The sequence below is a fragment of the Giraffa tippelskirchi genome, chromosome 1, assembly GCF_054371585.1.
Source record: "Giraffa tippelskirchi isolate mGirTip1 chromosome 1, T2T-mGirTip1v1.2.pri, whole genome shotgun sequence".
In the NCBI taxonomy this organism is placed as follows: domain Eukaryota; kingdom Metazoa; phylum Chordata; class Mammalia; order Artiodactyla; family Giraffidae; genus Giraffa; species Giraffa tippelskirchi.
The window spans coordinates 84698710-84716481 of NC_137275.1; the positions used below are offsets into that span (position 1 = coordinate 84698710).

The following is a 17772-nucleotide window of genomic DNA, read 5'->3' on the forward strand; positions in this document are numbered from 1 at the left end:
GTGTATTTTCTAGCAACTTTTGTCAGTCATTGGCTGAGGGCTTCTTGGGAGGTACAGATTTCCTGGAACTTGTGACTTATTGAATGTACAATAGGCTTATGAATGGTGAGTTTTGTTTCTTCGGTGTGAAATGAGGCAGAACTTGATGTGGAAGAAACCCAGTGTGCAAGGAAACATGGGCTCAGACATAGAGCATGAAGTGGGGGTATCCTGGATGATTTTTGTTTATTTGAAGGATCTGGGATTCGGTGATTCAAATCACCCTTAATCTAGCTCTAAAAGGGAGGATGTTCCTGGATGACACTTGGTCACATAAGAACAATGGTGATGAAGTGGTGACAGTAGAAGCCGGATAAGAGCCCATTGCTAAATGAATCAGAGGCAAGCAGATAGAAACAGCGTTGTGTGATAATTCTTCTAAATCGTGAAATTATGCAAATGATATTTAGTTGGTGAGCATCATACTTAAAGTAACAGGACACAGCGGACACTAAAAAGAAAGGAAAGGAAAAAAAACAGTTGAAATGTTTCTAAAGCAACATTTCTGATTTGAATTTCAAATTTTCACTTTGTATACCAATGAATAAAGTGGATTCCCTTTCCTTAAGTTTAGGTGAAAATAGGCAGATTAAATCAGTTATGAGATTTTTCAAAATGATGTGAAACCCCAAGAGTAAGGAATATGTAAGTAGGCTTATACTCTCTTGGGGAATACTAATGCCCAGTTTATGGCTAGTGTCTGGTTTGTGGGCCGAAGATAGGTGCCAGAATTTAGAATTCTAGAGATAATTTCTCCTTTGAAATAGAACAACAAAAATAATAATTGTCTTTTTATAAATTATGAACTTAAATTTGGGCTAGAATTTTATGAGCTAACTTCAGTAAGTTAATGTGCATTTAAAGCAATACCAAATTGGGAATAAAATTCTAGTGGTAAGGGAAGGTGATCATTTAAGTATTTTAAGAATTATGTATTTTATAAAGTAGTAATAAAACAAAATACATAAGGGAAGGAGATTATTTGCAAATTCCTGAAACCTCCTTCAGTTGCCTGTATGTGGCTTCTCCAGCCATGACTTCCCTTCCATTGCCTCCCCCACCTCCACATACACTTTCTCTTGTCCCCAAATACTCAGACATAAAAATTATGTGAGTTACTTGCCATTTTCCAGTTTTCATTAATTCAACTGCTTCGTTGATTTTGTCAAGATTCAGAGTATGGGTAATTAGTGCATCTAGGTTAATCTTCTTTGCCATGTAATCAGAAACCAGTTTAGAGGCACTATCTCTGCCTTTCCAGCCTGGAAATACACAGAATAACAATAGATTTTATATACGAGAGCCATTATACAAGAAAGGCCCTACAATTTGTAGCTAGAGGTGTTGGCTTTGAGGAAAAACAAGGATTTCCTACTAACGTGTCTGGACCATCAGGAGAATGAATGCCTGTCCCAGCCATATACTTTGTGTGGAAGGCTATTATCCTGGAGGAGACCTCTGGGCCTGCAGAGGAGTATTTGTTTACAGCAACTAGAACATGGACCTCTCCTTAGAGATGCTTCGTGTGTGTGTGTGTGTGTATCTGCAGCTTCATGAAAGAGCCAAATATTTTAAGGGAAGAGAACTTTCACCATGGCAGTGCTCAGTGACAGCTTTTGAAAAATGAATGTTTATAACGCGAGATAAGAATAAAATGTGCCTTCAGGAAGTAAAATTGCACAGGAAAAGATGGGGTCAGTTAAGATAATATAAAACTTAGCATTGTATTTTTTCTGTTCTTGTGATTCTCAAGAAACATTGTCTTCATATTTAGCACTGTGCTGAGCGACATGCCCAGTGAGTCACCACAGAGAATTTGGTGGTCTGCTCATTTCTGCAAAGGGTGAGTTGTGTGATTTTGCAAGGAGGCAACAGTGTCCTAAGCAGCTGGTTCTGTGACAAGGTCTTGGCAATTACTTGCTTTTCTTGGTTCCAGCCCCAGCCAGTTTCTCCAGCCTTCCCAAAACTATTCTCAACACAATCTAAAACACTTTCAATACATTTATTTTCTATTTAAGTTGGTTTTAATTATTTGTAATCAAGAATTCTAACTGATGCTCTGTGTTATGACATGAGGCATGGTGCGTTTTTCTATTTGTTTTTATCATTTAAAAAGTTGAAGTGTAATTAATATGTAACATATTTGTTTTATATGTATAATAATAATGATTTGATATATGTATATATTATGAAATGATTACTATTAAACTGAGTTTAGTTAACATCTATCACCACACATAGTTACCGTTTTTTCTTGTGATAACAACTTTTGATGTCTTTTCTGCCTGTTGATTGGTGATCTGATAAAGCATTTTTATATCTATGTAAAGAACACTTTCACTTGTTTTCTGTTTCTTCTTTTAACCAAAAAAAACAAAGAAACAAAAAAGATGGGTCCAAGAACATAGAACTAGGCTAGATAGTGTTTCTGAACAAGGGCACTAATTTTAGGGGGAAATTTTTTCACTGTGTACATTATAGGAGGTTTAGCAGTCCTGTCATTAGAGGCTATCCTTTAACTGAAAACCTTTGAAACCAGTGGATTATACTATCTGTAGAAGGAATTAACTTACATTCATGACCATTATATGAATGCATAGGTATTAAGCAAAATAGTTTCCTTGTGAGTTTTATTTGAAATATTAGTGATCCTATTTTACAAGAGTTTACTGAGTATGTGTATTTGGAATCAACAATTATTGTCTCTGAGGGAAATGTTGTCTCTAGAAGGAAATAGCAATGGGTATGTCTAATTATCCCAAATGGGGGAACTGATAATTAAACTGATTTATTACTTTTTTTGGCTGGCCATGCCATTTATCTACCGTACACCCATGAATTCAGTAAGATTCCTGGTATCTACAGTACACTGCCGTTAAGTAGTTGGGAGAACACAAATGGATCACCAGTCCCCAAAATTCAGGTAGCTCTTGGTTCTCATCTCTTCTGCCCAAGAATTCAAATTTCTTCCAAATCTCTGGATAACTATATTTCTCTTAAGTATCAGGTTGCTTGCTTATGAGCCTAGAATCCTACACAGATTTATTTTAGTTTGTTTTCTACTTCCTCAGTAAGAAAACTCTTCTAAAGTCTTTAAAATATATAAGTTCTAAGACAGGTTTAAAAAATGGAAAACCAAGGGATTCTATGAAAAATTTTTTTTCCTCTGGAAAAAATATTCTCTTTCACTTTTATCAGTCGTTTCTCTTTTCAATCATGAGTTCATTATGTTTAATGTCTTTGAGTTGTACAATGCCAACTTGATTGTTTTGGGTAAGATTTAACATTAGATGAACCATTTACTAATAATTCAGTATATTCTCCAAAGAATTCCAGTTGGCCATCATATAACTGAATTGAATATAATTATTGATCACAGTATTGCCTTTCCTTTTTGATTTAGAATTTGCATTAAACTTTGGACACTAATCAATTAAAAAAATCTCTTCCTTTGCATGAGAAAAAAATTACTAAGAAGCAACTGCATACATCAATATTCATCCCCTTATCTTAGATACTTGTGTGTTGAAACAAAAACTATAATCTAAAGCTCTCATTCAAGTATTCATTACACATTTCTCTACTTCCCTCCTCTATAATCCCACACATTTCCATTCTTCCCTGAATCATTCATACCTCCATAAACAGATCCCTTTAAAGAACGTCCTGAGAAGAACAAGTGGCCACTGATGTTGAGTTGGACACCAATGATCAACCCAATAATCACGCAGACCCCATGGCTCTCATGGCAGGAGGCCAGGGCAGCTGCCTGTTGTAAAGCAATGTAAGACAATGAGGGGGTTAAAAGGTGTACTTGAGAGTTGGACCTAAGTCTGAATCTCAGCTTGACTGTTCTCAGTGGTCTGTGACATGCTTTTCTGATGCTCCTTGTCCTCATTTGAAATAACATTTATGTTTTAGGAATGCGCTGAAACATAAATAAGACATTGTGTGCTACAGAGTATAGTATCTGGTACAATAGATGAAAATCAAAAAATGAAAATAAAGGCACCCATGGTAGTAGTAATAATAATAATGACAGTAATAATTTTTATAAGGACCATTACTGACACTGGTGGTTAGTTAGAGCTGACATATTCATAAGGCTTCCCAGGTAGCCCTAGTGGTAAAGAACCCTTCTAACATCTCCAAGCAGGAGATGTTGGAGATGTGGGTTCAATCCCTGGGTTGAGAAGATCCCCTGGAGAAAGGAGTGGCAACCCACCCCAGTATTTTTGCCTGGAGAATTCCATGCACAGAGGAGTCTGGTGGGCTATAGTCTGTGGGCTTGCAAAGAATCAGACATGACTGAAGCGACTTAGTATATTCTTTTAGATACTGAAAAATATAGTTGGCTATTTGTACAGCATCATATATTAGTAAAGTTATAAATAAGAATGTTCCCATTATTTCTTTTCAAACGCTATTTTTTGGAGCAAGACTATCCGCAGGAAAGCCTGTGACAAAGATTTTGTTATATCATTTTACAGATGAGGGGATTTATGTGTAGTGAGGAATGGAAACATTTTGTAAGCTGAGGAAAGGGCCTCAGTTGGAAGAGACAGATCTCAGGTTTTCATGGAGCTGATTAGAAGATGGAGACATGCAACCCAATAGTATGCTAGTTCTACAGTCCCAAAGAAAGAGAGTCTCAAATTGTGAAATAATTTCCTATACATTTATATTCTTACATAAACCATATTCAGCCAGAAAAATTACTGTTTTTTTCATTCATTCTTGAAATGAACTCTTTTAATCAAGGTTGGTAAATAATGTTTCTTGGATGATTATCTCAGATCCAACATGAAAGACTTTGCTGAAAGTGTAGAGCTTTGCAGGGTCATTAATTATTCTTATCACACTTAAATCTTCTGGCTTGGAAGTTATAGTTACTAAGCTGCTCCTTATTATGAAATAATTCAGTGAGAATTCCTGACAAAGCTTTTTTTCTCCTGCCTATTGTAGGCTGTCTGCTTATTTGAAGGGATAGTATTGATATAATGGAACAGAGGGAGAAGAAAACTCAGTATGGGAGTTCAGTGTTTGGGAATAGATTTATAAGAGTAGTCAGAAGGTACCAGCTGGGATGTCAGGGGCACAAAGAGAATTAAATAGAAGATTGTGGAGGGAATTTTAGAATTTTCACTCAGTTAAAAATCTAAAATAAAGACTGGGGGCTTCCCTGGTGGTCCAGTCAATAAGAATCTGCTTTCCAATGCAGGGGACACAGATTCGATACTTGGTCAGGGAAGATCCCACACACCGTGGCACGACTAAGTCCATGTGCCATAACTTCTGAGCCTGTGCACTGCAACTACTGAAGCCTGGGCACCTAGAGCCTGTGCTCCACAAGAGAAAATCTATGGAAATGAGAAGCTTGTACACCACAATAAAGAGTAGCCCTCACTCACCACAACTAGAGGAAGCTTTATGTGCAGCAATGAAGAGCCACCACAGCCAATAAATAAATAAATCTTAAAAAAAAAATAACGACTGGTAGAAATATTGGTAATTTTCACAATTGATAATCACATACCACAGTTTCTGGATTTCCAATGACCTCAAAGCTAAAGTCCACACCATCACCTGTCACATCAAATAAAACTTCTTGGATGGGTTTCTCATAGTCCTGTGGGTTGATGCACTCAGTGGCACCCACTTCCTTTGCCTTCTCAAATTTGTCTTTATTGATGTCCACTGCAATGATCCTGGTTGCTCCAGCTGCTTTGCAGCCCATGATAACAGACAGGCCAACTCCTCCTAGGCCAAACACAGCACATGTGGAGCCTGGGGTCACCTGCATACCCAAAGGCAGAAAAAAAGAGCGAAGGGAACATACATACACTGTTACTTAATTGGACAGACAAGATCTGAATGTACTTTTTTATGAGACATAAAGGCCATTTTCAAATAAAACACGTGACTAGTCAGTCCTGGGTGTTCATTGGAAGGACTGATGTTGAAGCTGAAACTCCAATACTTTGGCCACCTCATGCAAAGAGTTGACTCATAGGAAAAGACCCTGATGCTGGGAAGGATTGGAGGCAGGAAGAGAAGGGGACGACAGAGGATTAGATGGCTGGATGGCATCACCAACTCGATGGACATGGGTTTGGGTAGACTCTGGGAGTTGGTGATGGACAGGGAGGCCTGGCGTGCTGCAATTCATGGGGTTGCAAAGAGTCGGACACGACTGAGCGACTGAACTGAACTGAAGAGAGTTTTAGCTTCTCAACATATTTCTAGATATGGGATACTTTTTGACAGAGGAACAAAGACTAACCTGTAAAAAGAGTTTTAAGTCTCAGGAATTAGGGTAAGTAGAAGAAGTTTAATGAACTTTCATTGAATCTTAAGACTTATTTAACAGAGTATTTAATTTCATATATTTTTGAGTTTTCTACCTTCTTGCAACAATTCCCCTCTCTTTTCTTTTGGATATCCGTAAACTTTGCTTCACTTACAATGTCAGTGGCTTATAAAGGTAAAGACTTATTTTTTATTGGGTCTAAAATGAGACTAATTTAAGATGAACCCCATCCTAAGTCTCTAGATAGTATGGGGACTAATGGAGATTGGAAAAAATAAAAGCTAAAATTCACTTGCTGCTTCAGCCTAGATGGGAGAGGTGTTTGGGGGAGAAGGGATACATGGCTGAGTATGGCTGAGTGCCTTTGCTGTTCACCTAAAACTATTACAACATTGTTAATCAGCTATACTCCAATACAAAATAAGAAATTCAAAGAAAAAAAAATTTTAAAGGAAATTTATTAACCGCTTAAAGAAAGAAGCTAGACAGGTTTGGGTGATATTCCAGAAACTGTCATTTAACAATAACCTACACTAGAGTTCCCCAGTGGCCTAGTGGTTAGGATTCCAGGCTTTCACTGCTGTGGCTTGTATTCAGTCCCTTGTTGGGTAACTGAGATCCTGCAAGTCAACATGGTACCACCAAAAAGAAAAAAAATTGAAAGAAAGCAGTAACCCACTTAACCAGAGTGGGATTACCTGACTAGTCTGTTTTATATACCAACATCTTCTCCATCAATTGGTCTTTTTACTTCCCTTTTGTTTTTATAGGAACTTATCACCATCTGTTATTTGATGCAACAGAATAGAAGCTCAATGGGCACTTTTAGCTGTTGAATCCCAGCACCTGGAACAGTGAATGGCCCCATAAATGTATGTTGAAAGAAAAAAATAATTAACTGGAATGTGGAAGTATACATAGTCATTTTTTAACTGTATTATGTTTAACTCCCAGGAATTCCTGATGTCTCCACTTGTGAATGGCATCTAGACTTAAGTTACTGCATACTACTGACCAAGAGGGAATGGGAAATATGTGCAAGGGAGTATAGGTGACTAAACAATAATAAAGAACTCGAGGATGTTTTGAGGCAGGTTTATGAGTCTCTCTCAGACTATATGAGCAGACATGGGCCAGATACATAAGGCCTTCCAACTCCATATGTCAACAATTACATTCATAATGTAATGTAATGTAAATGCTTCTCACCTTGGCAGTATTGATTGCACCACCATACCCAGTAGAAAAACCACAGCTAACTAGGAATACTTTCTCCAGAGGTGCAGCTGCATCAATCTTGGCGACTGAGATTTCATTCATTACTGTGTATTCAGAGAAGGTGCTTGTATTCGCAAAGTGGTATACTGGTTTTCCCTTGCAGGTAAACCTACTGGTACCATCAGACATCAGGTGGGTTTCTCCCTGTCTTTTATGGACAAAAGCAAACAAAAAGCATTTACTTAGAATTAGAAAGTTTAGATTCCTTTTAAGGAAATTGAATTAATTTTTCAAAAAAAATGTTTTTAAAAACTTACTTTAATTTTATACAAAAATTGTCTGCAGAATTAAGGCAAGAGGTGCATTCTCCACACTGTGGTAGAAAGAGTGCGATAACTTTATCTCCTAAGAGAGCAAAAGTGTTTATGAAAGCATTATTTTTAAAGTAAAGAGATAGCTGTATCTCAGGAACTCAACAACAAGGCACTCAAGAAAATATAACTAAGAATTAGTTCCACATTTAAGTGTGCTTGCTTTGTGGAGAATACTTACAAAAAAGGGGATATCTTTGGCATGTGTGTCTAGCCCTGGGCTCAATGTCTGACTCCCAAGGAGCTGGCCTCAGATTTGCCTCCTCTCTAAGTTCCTCTTGAGGCACCAGATGACTTTGTCATGTAGCCACTGAGCCATGTCTTTTCTTACATTTTCTATATAACTTCTGCTGTCAAGAATTGGATTTAAAATTATATGGATACCACAAACTCACAGAATAAGCTCCTGGATCAGGGAGAAAGGATTGTCTCCATGCTATCTTCTGTGTTTTACATCAATCCTTTCTCCAGAGGTAGGCAGTTTTCTCTACTAATATTCAAAGTATAAGAAGAATATTAGAATAACCTGCCTGTGATGGACTTACTGACTGCCCCATTGTCTATCCTTGTAAACCAGAGCAATTTACTTCATATTTTCTGTAAAAATAATTTGTAGAATTTCATTTATTTTCAGTTTTTTTAAAGTAATACATACTCATGGTAAAATTTAAACAGCACAAGTGAAAATTGACATCCAAGTCTCCGGTCTTCCTTATCCCACCCTAAAGACAATTACTTTTATCAATATCCAAGGTATTTTTCAGAGACATAACCCCTTTAGAAATACAAAAACTGGCATACTATGTACCCTATCATAGGCCTTACTTTTTTACTTAACAGTTGATCTTAGAGATTTCTTATCTTAGTATATACAGCATTCTATCATTTATTTAATATTTACATAGTATTCTGTTATATAAATATATCATAATTTATTTAAGCAGCCCCCTGTATACTGACAGACATTTGGGTTGCTTTCTATTTTTATTATTTCTTCCTCCCTGACATGAAAAAGAACAATGCAATAAATATTTTGAGCATATATGGTCTGTGGTAGGCAGAATTTCTAAAATGGCTCACCAAAGATGTCTTATCCTAATTCCCAGAAACTAAATACGTCAAGTTATCATGCCTGTGAATGTTACATGGAAAGAAGAGAGGCTTTGCAGATGCAATTAAGGTTACTAAGCAATTGACATTAAAGTAGGAGATTATCCTGGGTTATTTAGGTAGACCAAAGATCCATGAAAGGAGACAAGAGGAAAGCAGAAGAGGAACAAAAAGTGATTCAAAGCATGAGAAGAACTTGATGTGCCATTGCTGCTTTGAGGCTAGAAGTGGGTGAAGGGGCCCCGTGAGAAGGAATGTGAGCAGCTTCAAGGAGCTGAGGGCTGTAGCCCCAGCTGACAGCCCATCAACTGAGGTTGAGAACTTTGGTCTTATAACCTTAGAGGTTGTCAGCCCTAAATATTACACTTTCAAGTCTTTGCTAATTTTTTAGATAAACAGTGTTTTTCTGTTGTCTTTAAAATTTTAATTTATTTAGGGTTTGAGATCGAGCATCTTCTCACATGCTTAAAAAGCATTTGTGTGTATATGTGTATATATCTATATCTCTCTATATATTTCCCTCCAAACTAGATGTATATTTCCTTTGCCAATTTTTATAAGTTAGTGTTAAAGAATTCTTTATAAATTAAAGAAATTTACCCACTGTCATATTGGCTTGTTGATTTGGGAGGAGGGTATTTTTTTAACAGAATTTTAAAGAACTTTATTTTCAAATTTATCAATATGTTATTTTACATCTGAATTTTTTGTGTTGGTTAAAATTTCCTTCCCTTCTTTGAGGTATTACAAAATGTTCTGTTACAATAATTTATAATACTTCTACAGTTTCACTTTTCACATTTAATTCTTGGATTCATATAGCGTCTTTCTTTCTATAAAGAATGTAATAGCAACTCAAGTTACTTTTATTCTCCAGAAAACTATCCAGTTGTTTCAATATAATATATTGAAATCCATGTTTTCCCCTCAAATTTGAAAGGCAAACATAATCCTATATTAAATTCTTACATATATTTGATTCATTTCTGAACTTCTTCCTTGTTTAGTTCACTAATGTGTTCAACTGTTTATCATAGTTGAACTATTTATCATATGTTTCATTTAAATAATTGTTCAACAGTTTCAGTTGATTTTTGGGGGGGAAATTTTTGTCTCATTTGCACTTTCTTTCAGGTTCAATTTCAATGCATTCTATTTTTTATTTTTATTAATATCAAAATATAAGTATAAAGAATACATTTAGTATTTTTCTGTGATTGCAGCCATGAAATTAAAAGACGCTTACTCCTTGGAAGGAAGGTTATGGCCAACCTAGATAGCATATTTAAAAGCAAAGACATTACTTTGCCAACAAAAGTCCATCTAGTCAAGGCTATGGTTTTTCCAGTGGTCATATATGGATGTGAGAGTTGGACGGTGAAGAAAGCTGAGCGCCGCAGAATTGATGCTTTTGAACTGTGGTGTTGGAGAAGACTCTTGAGAGTCCCTTGGACTGCAAGGAGATCCAATCAATCCATCCTAAGGGAGGTCAGTCCTGGGTGTTCATTGGAAGGACTGATGTTGAAGCTGAAACTCCAATACTTTGGCCACCTCATGCAAAGAGTTGACTCATTGGAAAAGACCCTAATGCTGGGTAGGATTGGGGGCAGGAGGAGAAGGGGACGACAGAGGATGAGATGGTTGGATGGTATCACTGACTCGATGGACATGGGTTTGGGTAGACTCCGGGAGTAGGCGATGGACAGGGAGGCCTGGTGTGCTGCAGTTCATGGGGTTGCAAAGAGTCGGACACGACTGAGCGACTGAACTGAATTGTAATTTATACTTAACCCACCTTTTCTAAGAAATGGGCAATATTTTACCTTTTATTTCACTTAATCTTAACATAATTTAAAGGATGCTTTTTATTCCTGAGGTGGGTTCCAAGTTGCTGCTGCTGCTGCTGCTGCTAAGTCACGTCAGTCGTGTCTGACTCTGTGCGACCCCATAGACGGCAGCCCACCAGGCTCCCCCGTCCCTGGGATTCCCCAGGCAAGAACACTGGAGTGGGTTGCCATTTCCTCCTCCAGTGCATGAAAGTGAAAAGTGAAAGTGAAGTCACTCAGTCGTGTCCGACTCTTCGCGACCCCATGGGCTGCAGCCTACCAGGCTCCTCAGTCCATGGGATTTTCCAGGCAAGAGTACTGGAGTGAGGTGCCATTGCCTTCTCCGTCCAAGTTGCTGCTATTTCCTAATTCCAGGTACCAGTTCATACCTGCTTTCACTGTGCTCACTCCTTCTCCCACACTCTCGACTATTCCAGCTCCTTCATGGCCCATAATGATAGGGTAGTGTGGGTGCTGAAGATTTTTATCCTTCAACATTTTCATCTCGGTCCCACAGAGCGCGGTGGCCACCATCTGCATGGAAGGAAAAGAGTAATATAGTTTTCTCTGTCTCAGAGATGTTCTAGAATTGTTAATGTTATAAACTGTTTTGGTAGTTTGATATGCTGCATTAATATTAATGCATGCATTTCTTAGTTTTAATTCTGGATGAGGGCCAGTAATGTGTTTCAATCAATGCATTGTTTTTCACTAGCTAATTTTGGAATCAAATGATGACTTTAAAACTTACTGGAGGGGGTAGGATAGGCTCAGAAGAGACCGTTGTAAAACCACATGTGCCATCAAAGGTCTCACTTTGTGCTTCACTGGAGCTTGTGGGTGGGAGTGTGGAAGAGCAAGACCAATTATAGAAATGAAGGAATTGGAATACAGGCAGGAGAGGGATAATGACTCCTATTATAATTGAGGCTTTAATTTATTTCACATGAGGGCTTTACAGTTGTGTTATTGGTACAAGTTGTAATTCCACTTTTTTGTTGTGAATCAGCCAGATAGTTTAAAGTGGAGGCACTCAGAGCAGTGGTTACTAAAGAGTTCAGAGCTGAAATCTTGGCTCTGCACCCCTGTTTAATTGTGTGATCAGGGGATTAATTGTCCTTCTGAGTCTCAGTTTCTTCATCTCTAAAATTGGTATGGGGTTGGAATGCATGTGCGCACACACACACACACATACACATACACATACATGGCTAAGTCAAGAATTGAAATCTATTGAAATTTGACCATGTAAAAGGGGGATAATTTGAAGGCTATCATAAAATTGCTTGCAACCTGACTGTAAGTAGTGTAGTTAGAACTAATGGATGTAGAACTCCATCAAGCAGCCTTTGTCTTCATCTGTCTTCTTTGACTCAGTGTGTGTATAGTTGCATTTTCCTATCATTCTCTGCAGACAGGCTTTCTCTTATTCATCATGATCACATGGTTAAAAATGACTGCCAGCCCTGAGCCCCTCCAGCCTCTCTAGTTCCCTCCATCCTCTGTCTTGCTCTGACTTTCTGTATCTTATTCAAATTCTTGAGTGAGAGATTCAGATTTGTAGCTTATCAGATAATGACTGGATGTCCTTGAGTTGGTGTCCACATCTCTCTGTATGAGTTGCGATCCTGTGGGTGGAGAGTGAATAGAGATAGCCAAATGACCTTCTGTGAACTCCATGGATCATATAGGCCAGAGAGGACTTTTTGAAAAGAGGGCATGGATTGCACAGGCAAGGTAACTTAGAAAATGATGATCTCTCTGTGATCCATTAATAAACAATACTTATTCATCATTATTAACATTAAATAGTGAAAATTCAAAAGAAACTGAACTAGAAGTCAGGTGAGCTAACTTCTGGGCTGGTAGCCTCTTATTAGAATCACCTAGGGGAGATTTAAAAACTCTTATGATCAGACTGCATGCATGCTAAGCTGCTTCAGTCATGTCCGACTCTTTGCAACCCTAGGGACTGTAAGGCTACAGTCCAAAGTCCTCTGTCCAGGGGACTCTCCAGGCAAGAATACTGAGTGGATTGCCATGCCCTCCTCCAGGGAATCTTCCCAACCAAGGGATCAAACCCAGGTCTCCTGCTTGGCAGGAGGGGTCTTTACCACTAGTGCCCCTTGGGAAGCCCGATCAGACTGCACTCCACACCAGATAAATCACAAATTCAAAATGTCTAAGGGTGGGATTCAGTTTTCAGCGTTTTGCAAAGCTCCCAAATGATTCCAGACATATAAGCAAGATTGAGAAAGGCAGTTGAAGTCTCTGTTCTTATTTAACCACTTGAACAGTCCTGTACATTATTGATTTCAATCTTATTTTTAAAATAACAGGTATCCATAAGCCCCTTCCAGCTCTAACCTGAATTCCAAAGACTGAGTCTTGATTTATCTATAATCAAACAAAATTTCATAAAACATACAGTCAGTCCTTCTTATCCATGGGTTTTTCATCCATGGATTCAACCAATAAGGGATTGAAATTATTTTAAAAAATCCAGAAAGTCCCCCAAACAAAACTTGAATTTGCTGCATGCTGGCAACTATTTACATATCATTTACACTGTATTTACAACAATTTGTATAGCATTTATCTTGTGTTTGGTATTTTAAGTAACCTAGGCGCTAGTGGTAAAGAACTCTTCTGCCAATGCAGGAGATGTAAGAGACGTGGGTTCGACCTCTGGGTCAAGAAGATGCCCTGGAGGAGGGCACAAAAACCTATTCCAGTATTCTTGCCTGGAGAATCCTATGGACAGAGGAGACTGGTGGACTACAGTCCATAGGGTTGCAAAGAGTCAGACACAACTGAAGTGACTTAGCAGAGATGATTTAAAGTATATGGGAGAATGTGTGTAAGTTATATGCAAATACCACACCATTTTATATAAGGAACTTGAACCTCCTAGGATTTTGGTATGGAGTGGGGAAGTCTTGGTATCAATCCTCTGCAGATATAGGGGGAGGACTGTATTTCAAGGTAACTTAAATATCATGAAGAATATCATAAAGAAATTTGAAAGTATAGATTAAAGTATGGTTTGTGGGTAGAAACTTCTTTTAATTAGTAATAGTTAAAAACAAGTGTCCATTGGGTATGTAGCCTATGCTATACCTTTCTGTTACTCTGGCTGGATTTGAAGACTAATGGAAATGTTTAATAAAAAAGAAATAGGAGAGTGTGTAGTTTTCTTTCTGAATTGAACGTTGTGAAAAGAATGTATAACCTACAGTGAACAGCTCTGAGTTTTGGTGTGGAAATATTGTGGATTTTTTTTTTTTTTTTTTTTTTTTACCTTTATGCGAACTTCTTTTGCCTTTGGTGGAGCCACTTCTACCTCCTCAATGGAAAATGATCCACCAGGCTTCCAGACTATGGCTGCTCTGCACCTGATAACCTGGGAAAAAGAATATGGAGGCAGAAAGGGAAACTCCTTAGGCTTGGGAGTTAGAGAATTCCTATATTAATGATTATTAGAAGGTTGAATCCAATTCTTTCACACTCAAGCCTAGATTTAAAAAAAAGGAAGAAATCATCACTTAAATATAATCAGAATGTAGCCTCTTGACCTCAATTCAACTTTTTTTGTACTATCAGTCTCTGTATTCAAATCAGGCTTGCAATTCTAACTGTATTTATATACTGCTACACAACCAAGAGGATAGATGTCATACTTTTTATCTTATGATAAACGAAGTTGTTCAGTTTCAGGGTAGAAATGACATTGCAGTGTGAGAGTTATTTGTGATCCTAGGTATGGGAGAGAATCAGTTTTGGGGTGCAGGCAGGAATGGAGACCATCTAGTTGTGGCATTTCATCAAATGATGGTGGTCACTGGCAGACTGAGATTGAAGAGGTTCTTGGTGGTAAGGTAGTCCTTCAAGGGTTCTGATTTCAGCCCATCATTGTTCTCACTATAAATTATTATCCTATGTGATTTAACCTAGTTTTTATGGAATCAACTATTATTTTTATGTAGATGACCTTAGTAACAGACTTGTTACTAAGCTTTATATTCTATTCATTGGCTATTTAAATGTACTGTGCTTAGTTGCTCAGTCATGTCTGACTCTTTGCGACCCTTTGGACTGTCCTACAGGTATCTCAAATTCAACGTGATAAAACATGAAGACACTGTTATTTCTTTCTTCCACCACCACCCCTTCCCTTGACCAGTGGTGGACACAGCACACAATTTGTTCTTTCCTCTGCTTTCTCTGTTTCAGTTAGTTGCCATGTAATCTATTCAATAATACAAGAAAGAAACCTGGAAAGAGCCTTGATTTGTCTCTTTCCCTCAACCTCCACAATCTAAAAATTTCTGTAATCTGACCTCTTCTTCATTTCTGCTGCTACTGTGTGGTCCAGTCCTCATTGTCTTTCACCTGGCTTGGCTCATCACCTTGAAGTCCATCTTTTATAGCATTGCTGTGCTTAGCTGCTCAGTTGTGTCTGACTCTTTGTGACCCCATAGACTGTAGCCCGCCAGGCTCCTCTGTCCATGGGGATTCTCCAGACAAGAATACCGGAGTGGGTTGCCATGCCCCCCTCCAGGGGATCTTCCTAACCCAGACCTGAATTTAACCCAGGTCTCCCAATTGCAGGCAGATTCTTTACTGTCTGAACCACAGGGAAGCCCTGAACTATAATCCTTATCATGCTAATTCCTTACCTAAAAATGATATTGTCCCCAACTGTTTGTCAGGATCTGTTGACATGGTCTACAAAGCTTTCCATGATCTTCCTGTCAGTCTTTCCAACCTTATTTCTAGTCATTTCCTGCCCTCAGGAACAACAGAAAAATTCTGGATAATTTTCTTCTGTTTTTCCTCATGTTTCGTCTACCTGCACAACTGTCTCCTCCTTTACCTGGTGAATTCTTACATCTGTAAGTTGTCTCTTAGATGTCACTTTCTCTGGGAAGCCAGGCAAGATTAGGGGTGATGCCCCTCGCTTTTTTACTACCCTTGGACTCTCTTTCATAATTACTATGTCTCTCTATGAGATCCTTTAAGGAGGGGATATATCTTTAACTTTGGAAAGTTTGATATACAGCTTGATATATTGCCTATTAAAGGACTGAAAGAAAAAAAAACTGAAGAGGCACATAAAAGAAATAAAAGAAAAGGGAAAGGAGAAGGAGAGATATTAAGATGAAGATTGTCTTCCACCTTTAGGAGTATAGAGAGTAGTTGAGTGATGAGGTGTTGGTAAATAGACAAGCACACAGGTTGACACATTTATGATATGACATAAAAAAGAATACTATACTTACTTTCCCTGTAGTACTCATGCTGATTTTCTCTGTGTTCTTCTGGCCACAGATGAATATACTGAGAAAAGGAGATTCTGGTTACAACTTTCAAAGTCCAAGAGAGTAGAGGTCACTGTTTGACCAAGAGGCTGAGTCCTGACCTTTGTGTATTAATCAGTTAATTAATACACCTCATAACTGGAAACATATTTTCCTGTTTCCTAATTATAATATGAAAAAGATTTAGCTCAGTGCAAAAGCACAAAAGGTGAAATTGTGCAAAGTTTTTCTTCTCTTAGTCATGAGGTTACCCTTTTAGTAACCTCTGTTGAATTTTAAATTTGAATTTTAAATTTGAATTCACTCTGTTGAATTTTAAATTTGGTCTTCTAAATGTCCAAGTTTAAAATTTCTAATAACATGTATAAAATTGTGTCTGTGTTGTTTTTCCAATGTAGATATGGTATTTAGGAGTCTAAATGTGAGTAATCCATTGGTTTTCCAAGCATGTGTCCCATTGTTGAGGAATTAGGATGTTACTAGCTAGTTTTATCTAGTAGTTTAGCATAAGCTCCTCACCTCTCCATACGCTGAGCTGGTTACTCAGAGAAATTGAAACCAATTTGGGTAAGAAGCCTAACAATCAGGATTTGAATTTGAGCAAATCTCTGTATGTGGTTTAAGAGATTTGACCAGGACCCTGATGAACATGAGGAAAAGGAAATACATTCCCAATGAAAGGCAACACCAGTAGGCATGTTTTAGCTAGAAGGGAAGAAAAGAAGAGTAAATGCTTTTTCTGTGTCATGATATGAGCATATGATTTTCTTCCTTAGCCTGTGAGATTACAGTGGCTTATACTGATTAATTTTCAAATATTGAACCAGCTTTACATATCTGGAACAAATTCTACTTGGTGTATTAGTTTTTTTTCTTTGCACTGTCTTTGTCTGATTTTGGTTTCATAGTAATAATAATTTCATAAAATTATTTCCTCCTCTTCTATTTTCTGAGAGAGATTGTGTAGAATTGATATTAATTCCTTAAATGTTTGGTTGAATTCTTTAATGAAACCATCTGGGTCTAGAAATTTCTATTTTGGGATGTCTAAAATTGTGAATTCAGTTACCTTCGTATTTGTTGGCTGGTTGGTTTGGTTTAGTCTGTAAGTTGTGTCCTATCCTTGCAACCCCATGGACTCTAGCCCACCAGGCTCCTCTGTCCATAGGATTTTCCAGGTGAGAATATGTAAATGATCTGTTTTGTATTTTAGTCTGCAGTCTTTGAGCAATTACTCTATTTCGTCTAATTTGTTAAATTTATGTGTGTAGAATTGCTAACAAAGAGTGAAAGCGAAAGTTGCTCAGTCATGTCTGACTCTTTGCGACCCCATGGACTATATAGTCCATGGAATTCTCCAGGCCAGAATACTCAGGTAGGTAGCCTTTCCCTTCTTCAGGGGATCTTCCCAACCCAGGGATGGAACCCAGGTATCCCTCATTGCAGACGGATTCTTTACCAGCTGAGCCACAGAACTGTTAATAGTATTCCCTTATTACTCTTTTGATGTTTGCAGTGTCTGTAGTAATATACTCTGTTTGATTCCTTATTACTGATAATTTGTGTCTTCTTTCTGT

General features: G+C 37.8%; 1 protein-coding gene and 1 long non-coding RNA gene across 2 annotated transcripts in view; one reads left to right on the top strand and one right to left on the bottom strand.

The window, feature by feature from the left end:
• LOC145547411 (uncharacterized) overlaps positions 1 to 7442 on the top strand; it is a 119605-nt gene extending 112163 nt beyond the window's left edge. The window contains exon 3 of the long non-coding RNA XR_014083819.1: positions 7120 to 7442. This is a non-coding gene — a long non-coding RNA (uncharacterized LOC145547411). The remainder of the gene's footprint in view (positions 1 to 7119) is intronic.
• Positions 201 to 16174, bottom strand: LOC145547365 (alcohol dehydrogenase 6-like). The gene is made up of 9 exons (XM_081596778.1): positions 16157 to 16174; positions 14176 to 14277; positions 11264 to 11408; positions 7885 to 7972; positions 7559 to 7775; positions 5576 to 5836; positions 3676 to 3808; positions 1163 to 1301; positions 201 to 490 (listed from the first exon to the last, which is right to left on the bottom strand). The coding sequence occupies exons 1-9, from the start codon at positions 16172 to 16174 to the stop codon at positions 466 to 468; spliced, it is 1128 nt and encodes a 375-aa protein (XP_081452904.1). The 3' UTR covers positions 201 to 465.
• Positions 16175 to 17772: the final 1598 nt, after the last annotated feature.